Source organism: Telmatherina bonti, assembly GCF_933228915.1.
Source record: "Telmatherina bonti genome assembly, chromosome: 15".
Lineage (NCBI taxonomy): Eukaryota > Metazoa > Chordata > Actinopteri > Atheriniformes > Telmatherinidae > Telmatherina > Telmatherina bonti.
Window position 1 is genome coordinate 942,074 of NC_136613.1, and position 13,735 is coordinate 955,808.

At 52.2% G+C, this 13,735-nt stretch overlaps 1 protein-coding gene across 4 annotated transcripts in view; it reads left to right on the forward strand.

Moving 5' to 3' along the window:
- The window catches only part of ttn.1 (titin, tandem duplicate 1), a 215,722-nt gene that overhangs the window by 141,459 nt on the left and 60,528 nt on the right, over positions 1 to 13,735 (forward strand). For all 4 annotated transcript variants that reach the window (XM_079253959.1, XM_079253960.1, XM_079253961.1 and 1 more), the window contains 17 exons: positions 47 to 237; positions 3,156 to 3,585; positions 6,618 to 6,923; positions 7,370 to 7,554; positions 7,730 to 7,859; positions 7,956 to 8,107; positions 8,198 to 8,345; positions 8,532 to 8,697; positions 9,349 to 9,500; positions 10,406 to 10,702; positions 10,927 to 11,226; positions 11,363 to 11,677; positions 11,765 to 11,913; positions 11,996 to 12,146; positions 12,236 to 12,517; positions 12,605 to 12,907; positions 13,013 to 13,315. In XM_079253959.1, the coding sequence (XP_079110085.1) occupies positions 47 to 237; positions 3,156 to 3,585; positions 6,618 to 6,923; positions 7,370 to 7,554; positions 7,730 to 7,859; positions 7,956 to 8,107; positions 8,198 to 8,345; positions 8,532 to 8,697; positions 9,349 to 9,500; positions 10,406 to 10,702; positions 10,927 to 11,226; positions 11,363 to 11,677; positions 11,765 to 11,913; positions 11,996 to 12,146; positions 12,236 to 12,517; positions 12,605 to 12,907; positions 13,013 to 13,315 (3,960 nt within the window). The remainder of the gene's footprint in view (positions 1 to 46; positions 238 to 3,155; positions 3,586 to 6,617; positions 6,924 to 7,369; positions 7,555 to 7,729; positions 7,860 to 7,955; positions 8,108 to 8,197; positions 8,346 to 8,531; positions 8,698 to 9,348; positions 9,501 to 10,405; positions 10,703 to 10,926; positions 11,227 to 11,362; positions 11,678 to 11,764; positions 11,914 to 11,995; positions 12,147 to 12,235; positions 12,518 to 12,604; positions 12,908 to 13,012; positions 13,316 to 13,735) is intronic.

The window sequence follows — 13,735 nt, forward strand, 5'->3', positions numbered from 1 at the left end:
TTACTCTGGAAATCTCTGAACATTAAGATTAATTCTGCCTTTTCAGATCGTCCTCTTCCTCCAAGGAATATTGTGGTTTCGGACATCAAGGCGGACTCCTGCTACCTGACGTGGGACGCCCCAGAGGACAACGGAGGCAGTGACATCACCAACTACATTGTGGAGCGCAGAGACGCCAGCAAGAAGAAGTCGGACTTTGATGTTCTGACCGTTAACCTCATCGACCGGAGATACGGGGTGAGAAAATCATTTGGACAGAAGCATCCAGATGTCTGAACTGGGAACATTACCTTGTGCTGCAGGCATTTCTGATATCCTGACGTTTCTAGGACCAACGGATGGAGAATGTGGTAAACCAGTGTTTGCAGGGTTTTTCTTTGTTGGAGCCTGATTTGAAGGGAGATGCATGAACAGGATGAGCAGCGTAGAACGTGAGCGGTGCTGATGGAGAACAGGCAAACAGATGATTCTTCCGTTGACTCTTGTTTGGAGCTGGTGGGGCTCTAGGTCCTGACACCGTCTCAGACTGTTCGCAATTTCAGCTGATGTTTTTCTCAGTGACTTTTCTGAATGTTTTATAAGTTTATATAAAAATCTCAGCAGGGTGATGAGCGAAGCTTTGATGGCTGAAAGCTCCTCTACTTTATATCCTAACCGGAAATAAAGTTTTACAAATCAGAAAAGAAGTTTTGAAACCCTGAAAAGTCTTGAAAATCTAAAAAAAACTCTGTAAGCAGAGTTTTATCCTTCTTCATCTTCATCTTCCACCGTTTATCCGGGGTCGGGTCGCGGGGGCAGCAGCCTAAGCAGGGAAGCCCAGACTTCCCTCTCCCCAGCAACATTTGCCAACTCTGCGGGGGGATCCCGAGGCGTTCCCAGGCCAGCCGAGAGATATAATCCCTCCAGCGTGTCCTGGGTCTTCCCCGGGGTCTCCTCCCAGAGGGATGTGCCTGGAACACCTCACCAGGGAGGTCCAGGAGGCATCCTGACCAGATGCCCGAGCCACCTCAACTGGTTCCTCTCGATGCGGAGGAGCAGCGGCTCTACTCTGATCTCCTCCCGGATGACCGAGCTCCTCACCCTATCTCTAAGGGAGAGCCCGGCCACCCTGCGGAGGAAACTCATTTCAGCCGCCTGTATACGAGATCTCCTTCTTTCAGTCACGACCCACAGCTCATGACCATAGGTGAGGGTAGGAACGTAGATCGACTGGTAAATGGAGAGCTTTACCTTCTGGCTCAGCTCCTTCTTCACCACGACAGACCGGCGTAGAGTCCGCATTACTGCAGACGCCGCACCGATCCGTCTGTCGATCTCACGCTCCATCCTTCCCTCACTCGTGAACAAGACCCCGAGATATTTAAACTCCTCCACTTGAGGCAGGACCTGACTCCCGACCCGGAGAGGGCAATCCACCCTATTCCGGCTGAGGACCATGGTCTCAGATCTGGAGGTGCTGATTCTCATCCCAGCCGCTTCACACTCGGCCACGAATCGTTCAAATGAGAGTTGGAGATCACGACCAGATGAAGCCAACAGGACCACGTCATCTGCAAAAAGCAGAGACCCAATCCTGAGACCACCAAGCCGGATCCCCTCACCACCTCGGCTGCACCTAGAAATTCTGTCCATATAAGTTATGAACAGAATCGGTGATAAAGGGCAGCCTTGGCGGAGTCCAACCCTCACTGGAAACGGATCCGACTTACTACCGGCAATGCAGACCAAGCTCTGACACCTGTCGTACAGGGACCGGACAGCTCGTACAAGGGGGTCCGGTACCCCATACTCCCGGAGTACCCCCCACAGGAGCCCCCGGGGGACACGGTCGAACGCCTTCTCCAGGTCCACAAAGCACATGTAGACTGGTTGGGCAAACTCCCATGCCCCCTCCAGGACCCCAAAGAGGGTATAGAGCTGGTCCACTGTTCCACGACCAGGACGAAAACCACACTGCTCCTCCTCAATCCGGGATTCGACTATCCGGCGGACCCTCCTCTCCAGGACCCCTGAATAGACCTTACCAGGGAGGCTGAGGAGTGTGATTCCCCTGTAATTGGAACACACCCTCCGGTCCCCCTTCTTAAAAAGGAGGACCACCACCCCAGTCTGCCAATCTGGTTACATGGGCTCCACCTCCCGTGGGCTCACCATCTGCAGGAGGAGCCGTAGGGGTCGGGTGCAATGTGAGCTGGGCGGCAGCAAGGGGCGGGGACCCTGGCGGTCCGATCCCCGGCTGCAGAAGCTGGCTCTAGGGACGTGGAACGTCACCTCTCTGGTGGGGAAGGAGCCTGAGCTTGTGCGCAAGGTTGAGCGGTTCCGGCTAGATATAGTTGGACTCACCTCGACGCATGGCTTGGGCTCTGGAACCAGAACCCTCGAGAGGGGCTGGACTTTCTTCCACTCTGGAGTTGCTCATGGTGAGAGGCGCCGAGCAGGTGTGGGCATTCTCATCAGCCCCCAGCTTGGTGCCTGCACGTTGGGGTTTACCCCGGTGGATGAAAGGGTAGTTTCCCTCCGCCTCCGGGTGGGGGGACGGGTCCTGACTGTTGTCTGTGCTTATGCACCGAACAGCAGTTCCCACCCTTTCTGGGGTCCTTGGAGGGAGTGCTGGAGGGTGCTCCTTCTGGGGACTCCATTGTTCTGCTGGGGGACTTCAATGCTCACGTGGGCAATGACAGTGAGACCTGGAGGGGAGTGATTGGGAGGCATGGTCCCCCCCCTCTGAACCCAAATGGTGTTTTGTTATTGGACTTCTGCGCTCGTCATGGATTGTCCATAACGAACACCATGTTCCAACTCCGCCCGGAGTTCCTTAAGGCTCTGGATGCTGTCCTGGCTGACTGGAGGGATTATATCTCTCGGCTGGCCTGGGAACGCCTCGGGATCCCCCCACAGAGTTGGCAAATGTGGCTGTGGAGAGGGAAGTCTGGGCTTCCCTGCTTGGGCTGCTGCCCCCGCGACCCGACCCCGGATAAGCAGAGGATGAAGATGTAAAACAACATGAAAATGTTTTTACTGGGAAGTAAAGCGAGGAGACAGGAGACGTGGGGCGGGTTTATGCTTCTGTGTGAAGATGAAAATATTGTGGCTGAAAGTATGAAATAAACCCTGAAATGAAACGTGTCCTGAACGAACCTGTTTTGTTCCGGCAGGTCTACAAACTGGACCTGAACGGAGTCTACCAGTTCAGGATCAAAGCAGAAAATAAGTACGGCGTCAGCGATGGATGCGATTCTGAGAAAGTCCAGCTCAGAGATCCTTTCGGCCTTCCTGGACCTCCACGCAATCCCAAAATCATTGCTGCCACTGCCACCACCATGACCCTGACCTGGGACCCCCCTCTGGACAACGGCGGCTCCACCATCCAGGGCTACTGGTTGGAGAAAAGAGAGCGCGGTGCTGTGTACTGGGGTCGTGTCAACCGGGCGCCGGTCACCAAGCCGGCAGTGAAGGGCCTGCAGTACACCGTGCTGAGGCTGATAGAAGGAACAGAGTACCAGTTCAGGGTCGCCGCCTGCAACGCTGCAGGAGTTGGACCGCACAGCGAGGCCACCGAGTGCCGCTTTGCCACAGATCCATGCAGTAAGTTTCTCATGTGACCCAGAACAGACCAGTGGTTTGAGTTCCTGGGGAGATCAGGAGTTGTGTCAGGGACCTCCAGAGGTGTCCGGAGCTGCCTGTAGAGGAGTTTTGTGTGATGGAATGGCCTCTTTGTACCAGGAAGCGTAGAGCGTCACCGCACCACATTATAATGGCTTAGTTTAGTTGTAAACGTGTGAAGCGTACCGCATTCTGCTCCTGGTGAACTTTATCCTAAAAACATGAAACAAAGTTCTGCTGCGACAGAAAAAACCCATTTCAGTTCTGTTAGTCCAGGATCGATATTCCGTCATGTTCATCGTTATTGCCGCTGTAGTCCTGTAAAATATGTTTACGGTACCTGACGCCGCTGTAAGGCGGACATCACCGTTCAGTCCTGCTCCTCGCCGATGGTTCGATACCTGGTCACTGTGAGAGGAATTTTCAGCGAGGATTTTTTTTTACCCTTTTTTGGAGCAATGATGAGAAGTTTGATGGATGTGGCTCCAGATGTTCATGAGAGTTCAACAGCTACGTACGCATAGAAGGAATCTACACGCCATGTTCTACGCTTACGCTGGGATGTACAGACAAATACTTTCCATGGTACTGTACCGCCTCCAGTGACAGACCACAAGGTACCGAAACGCTTCCTGATGAACGGAAACATGTTCATGTAAACCGTATGAAGTCCAAACGAACTTTATGAGCTACTGATTTACACCTGATCAACAGAAGTGAACCAGCATTCAGCCCAGACATGAAGCCTCCAATCCCGTCCAACTTTATTTATAGAGCGCTTTAAAACAGCACCGTTGACCAAAGCGCTGAACACAGTCCTACTCAACAGCTTTATCCTCCACAATGAAACATTTATGGCAGGTAGGACGGCAGCAGGTAGGACGGCAGCAAGTAGGACGGCAGCAAGTAGGACGGCAGCAGGTAGGACGGCAGCAGGTAGGACGGCAGCAAGTAGGACGGCAGCAAGTAGGACGGCAGCAGGTAGGACGGCAGCAGGTAGGACGGCAGCAAGTAGGACGGCAGCAAGTAGGACGGCAGCAGGTAGGACGGCAGCAGGTAGGACGGCAGCAGGTAGGACGGCAGCAAGTAGGACGGCAGCAAGTAGGACGGCAGCAAGTAGGACCGCAGCAGGTAGGACGGCAGCAGGTAGGACGGCAGCAAGTAGGACGGCAGCAAGTAGGACGGCAGCAGGTAGGACGGCAGCAGGTAGGACGGCAGCAAGTAGGACGGCAGCAGGTAGGACGGCAGCAGGTAGGACGGCAGCAAGTAGGACGGCAGCAAGTAGGACGGCAGCAGGTAGGACGGCAGCAAGTAGGACGGCAGCAGGTAGGACGGCAGCAGGTAGGACGGCAGCGGGTAGGACGGCAGCGAGTAGGACGGCAGCAGGTAGGACGGCAGCAAGTAGGACGGCAGCAAGTAGGACGGCAGCAAGTAGGACGGCAGCGGGTAGGACGGCAGCGGGTAGGACGGCAGCGGGTAGGACGGCAGCAGGTAGGACGGCAGCAGGTAGGACGGCAGCAAGTAGGACGGCAGCGGGTAGGACGGCAGCGGGTAGGACGGCAGCGAGTAGGACGGCAGCAGGTAGGACGGCAGCAGGTAGGACGGCAGCAGGTAGGACGGCAGCAAGTAGGACGGCAGCAAGTAGGACGGCAGCGGGTAGGACGGCAGCGGGTAGGACGGCAGCAAGTAGGACGGCAGCGGGTAGGACGGCAGCAGGTAGGACGGCAGCAGGTAGGACGGCAGCAGGTAGGACGGCAGCAAGTAGGACGGCAGCAGGTAGGACGGCAGCAAGTAGGACGGCAGCGGGTAGGACGGCAGCGGGTAGGACGGCAGCAAGTAGGACGGCAGCGGGTAGGACGGCAGCAGGTAGGACGGCAGCAGGTAGGACGGCAGCAGGTAGGACGGCAGCAAGTAGGACGGCAGCAAGTAGGACGGCAGCGGGTAGGACGGCAGCGGGTAGGACGGCAGCAAGTAGGACGGCAGCGGGTAGGACGGCAGCAGGTAGGACGGCAGCAGGTAGGACGGCAGCAAGTAGGACGGCAGCAGGTAGGACGGCAGCAAGTAGGACGGCAGCGGGTAGGACGGCAGCGGGTAGGACGGCAGCGGGTAGGACGGCAGCGGGTAGGACGGCAGCGGGTAGGACGGCAGCGAGTAGGACGGCAGCAAGTAGGACGGCAGCGGGTAGGACGGCAGCGGGTAGGACGGCAGCAAGTAGGACGGCAGCAAGTAGGACGGCAGCAGGTAGGACGGCAGCGGGTAGGACGGCAGCGGGTAGGACGGCAGCGGGTAGGACGGCAGCGGGTAGGACGGCAGCGGGTAGGACGGCAGCGGGTAGGACGGCAGCAAGTAGGACGGCAGCGGGTAGGACGGCAGCGGGTAGGACGGCAGCGGGTAGGACGGCAGCAAGTAGGACGGCAGCGGGTAGGACGGCAGCAAGTAGGACGGCAGCGAGTAGGACGGCAGCAGGTAGGACTGGGGGGACCCGGCCCGGTGCCGGTCAGACTGGGGGGACCCGATCCACCGTATCTGCAGTACTGGATTAAAGTCGTTCTCATTCGGCTGCTGGACTCACGCAAAGCATGCTGGGAAGCTCCGCCCATTTAACCCGCTAAACATGAGTTTGATCTTCTGGTTCGACCTCATCAGTGCCGTTTATGTTAAATTTTCCAGTTTTTGACGTTTCTGGTGTGTTTTGTTGTTGAGGTTAAAAAACATGCTGTGTAGCGATTTGCATATGAATGGGAGACGGTTCTGAAGCGGCTCAGGTCCGAGTCAGTCGGGATTTATCGATGAAAGCTGTGGGAACAAGTGTACGAATATTCATCTAAACATGAAACTCCGCCGCCTTTCAGTAGGAACTCCGTCTCGGTTCAGCTCGTTTTCACTTCCTGTTTATGATCAGCTGATCGGCTTTCATCCACCGATCTGTTCCTGCTGTCTTAAAACAAACCAAAACTATCTGGGTTTTCCCTGAGAGGGATTGACCTCTGACCCCTTCTGCTCTTATTCTCCAGACCCCCCCAGCCCACCAGGAACCCCAGAGGTTAAAGATAAGACCAAGAGCAGCATCACGCTCATCTGGAACCCTCCGGACAAAGATGGTGGCAGCCCAGTCAAAGGTTACATCATCGAGGTCCATGAGGAGGGCTCTCCTGATTGGAGGAGAGTGAACCCTGCCGACAAGCTCCACCCATCCACAGAAATTACCGTCCCTGACCTGAAGGAGGGCAAGAAGTGCAAGTTTAGAATCTATGCAGTGAATGCCGCCGGCAACTCTGAGCCTGCCAAGACTGCGGACATCCTGGTCCAGGACATCCTGAGTAAGAATCAAAGGACTTCATTAAGTGCTAGCGACAGTGTTTTCCAGCCAGTCATGTTGCAGCTTTAGGATCAACAGCAAAGTCCGTCTATATGTGGATGACGTTACATTATACTGCAAACTCTAAAAATACTTCCTTTAACCAATCGGAGCTTTGGAGGTTTCCTTCAGGCAATAAAAATAATGGTTTTCTTTGAGATAGCGCTTCCAAACATCGGCTGAAGAGTGGAAGGATCTCAATCTGAAACAGCATTATTTTCCCAAACCAAGTGGTAGCAATGGTTCAGACTGGTTCACTTCCACTCTTTGCATCACCAGGCAGTTAAAAGCTAAAGCACCAAAAACCAGAAAAAACTGCTCTGTAGGGGTTTATCTGAGGGGGTTGAAGCGGGTCTCACCGCATATCAGATCTACAAGAAGCACTTCATCCACATGTCCTCCCTGCAGTCGAACCCACTGTGACTCTGGACGTCAGCGCTCACGACCTGCTGAACTGCAGAGCCAGAACCACCATCAGGATTCCTGCCACCATCACTGGACGACCCGTCCCCAAGGTCACCTGGACCTTTGTGGACGGGACCGCCGAGACTGAGAAGAAGAACGAACTTCACACGCTGCCAGTGGACTCAGAGGTTAGACTTAGGTCCATCTTGGTAGATTCTATGGATCTGAATTACGGCAAAATAAAATATTTTTTTAAAAATCCAGATTTCAGCATGAAATGCCTCAGTGGTCTATGCAGACCTCTTTCTGCAGGAATCAGGTCTTAGATTCAGTCTGTGGTCTCATATTGCTGTTTTACCTCAGATCCACTCCACCGACACAACGTCAGTGGTCGTGATCCCAGACAGTAAACTGGGCCATACTGGCCGGTATGTCATCAACGCCGAGAGTCCTGCTGGACACAAGGTGGTCAAAGTCCGAGTCACCGTCCTGGGTATGTTCACCTCAACACCGTCTTACTCGGCAAGGCATGACTCACGAGACCTGTGGTGTAAAAGTCAGCCTTCACTTTGTGTTTGTGGCTTTGCAGACTTGCCTGGACCTCCCAGAGACCTGAAGGTGAGTGATGTAACGAGGGGAACCTGCAGACTCACCTGGAAACCTCCAGAGAGCGACGGAGGAGAGAGGGTGAAGAGCTACTTCATAGAGAAGAAGACTGTGGAGGGCAAAGCCTGGACCAAGGTACCACCCGTCCTCTGAGCTGGTCTCATCCAGGAACATCAGTCTGGTGGTGCTTGTGTGTAAAGTTGGGCCTTGATTGGGTTCTTCCAGGTAAACCCAACCTGCACCACTCAGTCCCTGGTGGTTCCAGACCTCATCGATGGCCAGGATTACCTGTTTCGCATCCGTGCCGAGAACCGCTTTGGGTTCGGTCCCTTCGTCGAGACTATCGAGAGAACCCGAGCCAGAGATCCGATCCGTAGGTGTCCTGCTGGTTTGATCCCGTTTTGTCCCGAGACCGGTCCGGAAGTTCAGTGTGTGAAACAGAAATGTTGTGAAGTTCAGGACATGCAGAAGATTCTTACACCAAAACCATGCTGATAAGAAACTTCAGGAGATTTCTACATAAGACTAAAACCATTTGTGATCTTCATCCCACCTGCAGATCCTCCTGATCCTCCGACCAGGCTGAAGATCCAGAGTGTCAGGAAGGGCACCGTGACTTTGACCTGGAAGGCTCCAAAGAACGACGGTGGTTCACCTGTGTCCCACTACAGTGTGGATCTGCTGTGCTGGGATGCCAGTGGGACCCAGAAGGAGTCGTGGAGGAGGTAAAGCTCCGCCCAGGACCTGATGTTTCCACCTGTGTTCTGTTGACATGCTCGGACATGAACATGCTCCGGAGCTCAGACTCATCGCCTGCTGCAGGAGAATGTGAGGAGCTTCCAGCAGCAGAGATGTTGGATCACTGAGACGGGATGTGAGAGCTTCTCTCAGACCGTCATAAGGAATATTAGCAGAATATCTTCTTATAAACCTGTTTGTATTTGGTGGAGCGGATGTTTCATGGCGGTCTTTTTGTAAGGCCGGTAGACCAGAGGAAGGTTTCCTCTCAGAGACACACAGCTGTGAAACAGACTGGAAGCATCTCAGAGGTTCCGATGCTGATTCTCAGAAGAGAACCAGAGTCAGAATAAGAGCAACTCTGAAGCTGTCAGTATATTACAGATTATTTACAACCATAAATATCATCTAACTGTGGTTCCGAATGGTGTCCTGAGCTGTAAATGAGTCTGAGACTTGACCAGCTTGTAGCCAGCCGTGTTCAGGAGCTTGTATTCATGTCGAACAAAGAGAAAGCTGAGTAGAGACGCCTTTCACGGCCTTGTCAGGTTCAGCAGAGACACTTTTATCCCAAACAGCAGTAAAATATTCTCTTTCCCAAATACCAAGACAGCTCTTCACCTGGTGTTGATCTGCAGGTGTAACAGGAGGGACGTGGACACCACCACCTTCAAGGTGGAGGACCTGACGGAGGGAGACGAGTATGAGTTCAGAGTGGTAGCTTACAACGAGGTTGGACCCAGTCGACCTTCCTCCACTGCCGGACCCATCCTCATCCAGGACCAGACCTGTAAGACCAGGACCCTGACCACTGTAATCAACATACATCAGAGATGCATCATGGGAACTGCAGGGTTTCAGGCTCAGACACATTAAAATGTGTTAAATATTAAACCTTAACTCAATCAGGATGAACCCAGCAGAGTTTATACACACTGTAGATATATCTGCTACAGAACACGTCTGTGTGTTTAGGAAGGCTGCTGTCCTGCAGGTTTTGGATGTTTCCCGCTGCAGCACCTGAGTCGACATGATTGGGAAGACATTGGCAGCAAGCTAAGATGGAGAGACAATGAACCAGTGTTGGAGCAGGAAACATGAAAAACCTGTAGAACTTCTGGCAAAACATGACGGAAATGATGAATACATGAAGAGAAAGGACACTACATAAAGCTGTAAAATAAAAAAACTGAACAGGGCGGAGGTGGTAAAATAAAATATCAGGTGAGAACAGCATTAGTTAAGTCACTCATGATATCAGTTAAATTTTGGATCCATTTACTTTTAAGAATTGTAAAGGAAACAATGTTGGATGAGGTTTTGGAGGGAGGCTGGTGGACATTTTTGCATTTTGATATTTGTATAAAAAAAGTTTAGCATAAAACCTCCTCTCTCCTGTCCATGGTATGGTTTTCTTTCCATCCTGCAGCTCTACCTGCTCTGACTTCTCTCAGGCGGGGAATCTTTCGCAGTTAGAACAATGAAACTCCTGAATGAACCACATGAAAACATAAGAAACAGGAAAAATTCCTGCCTGAAACTAATCTCCAGAACACATCTCTCACCTCTGTTCTGATGTAGTTGACCTCAAAATAGAAGTCTAGGTCCCACTTTTGGTTTCCTCCAACCAGGTTCTGCCAGTTGAACGACAAATCTTTAAAAACGAGAGATGATCTGATTTTTTTCACCTTGCAGGCGCTCCATCCATCGAGCTGAAAGAGTTCATGGAGGTGGAGCAGGGCTCTGATATAAGCATTGTAGCCAAGATCCGCGGCTGTCCCTTCCCCACGCTCACCTGGTTCAAAGCCCCGCCACACAAATCTGACGACAAGTTGGAGGTCCAGTATGACGAACACATCAACAAGATGGTGTCGGACGACAGCTGCACGCTGCTGATCCAGCAGGGCAAACGTCGTGACACGGGCCTGTACACGTTGGTGGCCTCCAACAGCCTGGGCAAGGCCTCCAAGGAGATGAGGCTGAATGTACTTGGTATGAACAAATGTCTTGGAGTTTACAGACTGTCTGATGTTTGTCAGGAAGCAGAAGCTTTCATTCAGTTTGATGCTGTCCTCCTAAAGTTAGGGAACATTTGTATCATCAGCTCTGTCAACATGAGTCTTTTAGAAACCACAGCCTGGTTCACGACCTGAACCGTGGATATGTGATCCACAGGGATGACTCTCATTTTCTGGACTTGTTTTTGGTGCTTCCAGGCCGCCCTGGTCCTCCTTCTGCTCCCATTAAGTTTGAGGAGATTGGAGCTGAGAAAATCACTCTCTCATGGCTGCCACCAAAGGACGACGGCGGCTCCAAAGTCACAAACTATGTCATCTGGAGGCGGGTGGCCAGCAGAAAGACCTGGGTACCTGTCACTAACGAGCCTAAAGACCGGATCTGGACTGTGGAGAATCTCATGCAGGGACATGAATATGTGTTCCGCATCATGGCGCAGAACAAATATGGAGTCGGAGAGTCGCTTGACAGTGAGCCTGAGGTCGCCCGAAACCTTTACAGTGAGTTGAGTTGTCCAGTAGAAGCTCTGCAGCTCCAAGAAATTTTATTCATGTGAAAAGACAGAATGAGACAGAAGTTTGATCAGATTTAGTCTGTTTGCTTGATGGTTGAGCATCGTGTCTGTTCCCCTATCAGCTGTTCCCGGTCAGGTTGAGAAGCCAACAATAACCAACATCACCATGGACTCCATGACTGTAAACTGGGAGGAGCCTGAGGATGATGGTGGCGCACCCATCACCGGCTACTGGCTGGAGCGCAAAGAGACGACAGGCAAACGCTGGGCTCGTGTCACCCGGGACCCCATCCGGCCCATGGGCCTGGGCGAGTCCTTTGTAGTGACTGGACTCATTGAGGGATCCCAGTATTTGTTCAGAGTTTCTGCCATTAATGCTGCAGGACCTGGACTCGCCAGCCCCCCAACAGACCCTGTCTTTGCCAGAGACCCCATCTGTGAGTCCTAAACTCTGAAATCCATAAAAGCTTGTGATGTAACTCCACAGAAAAAGACATTGACTGACTGTCTGTCTCCTTGTGAAGCCCCGCCCTCTCCACCAACTCCAAAAGTTTCAGACTGGACTGGTTCCACGGTGGACCTGGAGTGGATCCCCCCTCTGAAGGATGGAGGCTCTAAAATCATCGGTTACTGGGTGGAGTACAAAGAGGAGGGCACCGAGGCCTGGGTCAAGGTGAGAACACCTGACACCATCTGAGCAAAACTGATTAATCAGGTTCAGTTCCAGATCAATAAAAAATGCGTCTTTGTTCCAGGCAAAGGAAACAGAAATCCGAGGGACGCGGCTTGTGATTGCCAGTCTAAAGACTGGGGGTCAGTACAGATTCCGGGTGATTGCCTTCAATGCTGTTGGTAATGGCGAGCCAGGTGAAGTCCCAGAGGTGCTGGAGGTCAGCGACAGAACCAGTGAGTCAACCTTCATCGTCCCTCCATGAGAGCAGATTCGGAATCCTTGTGAAACAAGGAAGGTGTAATGCTGAGTGTCTTCCTTTCAGTTGCTCCCGAGGTCGATCTGGACGCCTCTGTGAAGGAGAGGATGGTGGTTCACGCTGGCGGCGTGATCCGAATAATTGCCTATGTGTCAGGCAGGCCTTCGCCTGAGGTGACCTGGACCAGGGACGGAGCAGCACTACCTCTTGAGGCTAAAGTGGAGACTACAGCAATCAGCTCTTCGCTCATCATCAAACCCTGTGCCAGGAAACACCTTGGCGTCTATACTCTAAGTGCCAAGAATGCCGGAGGGGAGAAGACGAAGAACATCACCGTGGAAGTTCTGGGTAAGAAGAAAATGGAATCATTCTAGTTCAGTGATGTTAAAACTACACCAGAAATCTTTGACTGAGTGTTGTTCTTCACCGTTTCAGATGTCCCTGGGCCCGTTGGCATCCCCTTTGTTGCTGATAACCTGAGTATCGACTCCTGCAAGCTCACCTGGTTCTTCCCTGAGAATGATGGCGGCTCTCCCATCAGCAACTACATCATTGAAAAACGTGAAGCTGAACGCAAAGCGTGGACCTCCTTGTCCTTCACCGCCAGCAGACAGAATGCTGTGGCTCATGGCCTCACCCCCGGGAAGGCCTACTTCTTCAGAGTGGCTGCTGAGAATGCCATCGGCGTTGGGCCTTTTGTAGAGACGGCAGCAGAGATCATTATCAAGGAACCAATCAGTGAGTTCATTTAAAATACAGGGAAACCTCTGGTCTCGATTTTGCATCACTGACTGCCATTAGGCCATGAAAGTTTCAAACTAGTTGTGAATTTATTTTTTTAAGATGTGCCAGACCGTCCAGAGGAACTGGAAGTCACCAAGGTTACCAAGGATTTGATCAGTGTCACCTGGAAAGCTCCCAAACATGATGGAGGCTCTGAGATCACCATGTACATCCTGGAGGCTCGAATGATCGGCAAAGACAAGTTCAACAGACTGACAAAGGAGAAGCTGATGGAGAGGAAGTTCACCTACGACGGCCTTAGGGAGGGTGACACCTACGAGTTCAGGGTGATCGCCGTCAATGAGGTCGGACTGAGCAAACCATCCTTCTGCACTAAACCAATCACCTGCAAGGACGAACTGGGTGAGTTTTAATCAGCAGGGTCATAAATGACTGTTCAGATCTCTGACAACAATGTTATGGAAGTTTTCTTTTTCTTCTTTACACTTTAAACTTCTGAAGTTTGGTATGTGCCTCCACTGTGCATGCAAACTGGGTTGCATGCACAGTGCATAAACAGTTGGGGAATATGACAGATGAATAAACCTTTAGCATCTGTACAGTTGCATCATCCATTTAGAACCACTTTTATCCAGACTGACTTATGGGTGAGGGACACATTGACGCATAGACCTGTGACCTCCCACAACTGAGGCTTATAACTGCACCAAAGGGCTCCACCAGCCAATTATACCCATACAGCACATAAATATAGATGTTTTTATTATGGGCTCCATTTATTATGTTTTCTTTTCTTTAATGGGGGTGAAACAGAAAACACTC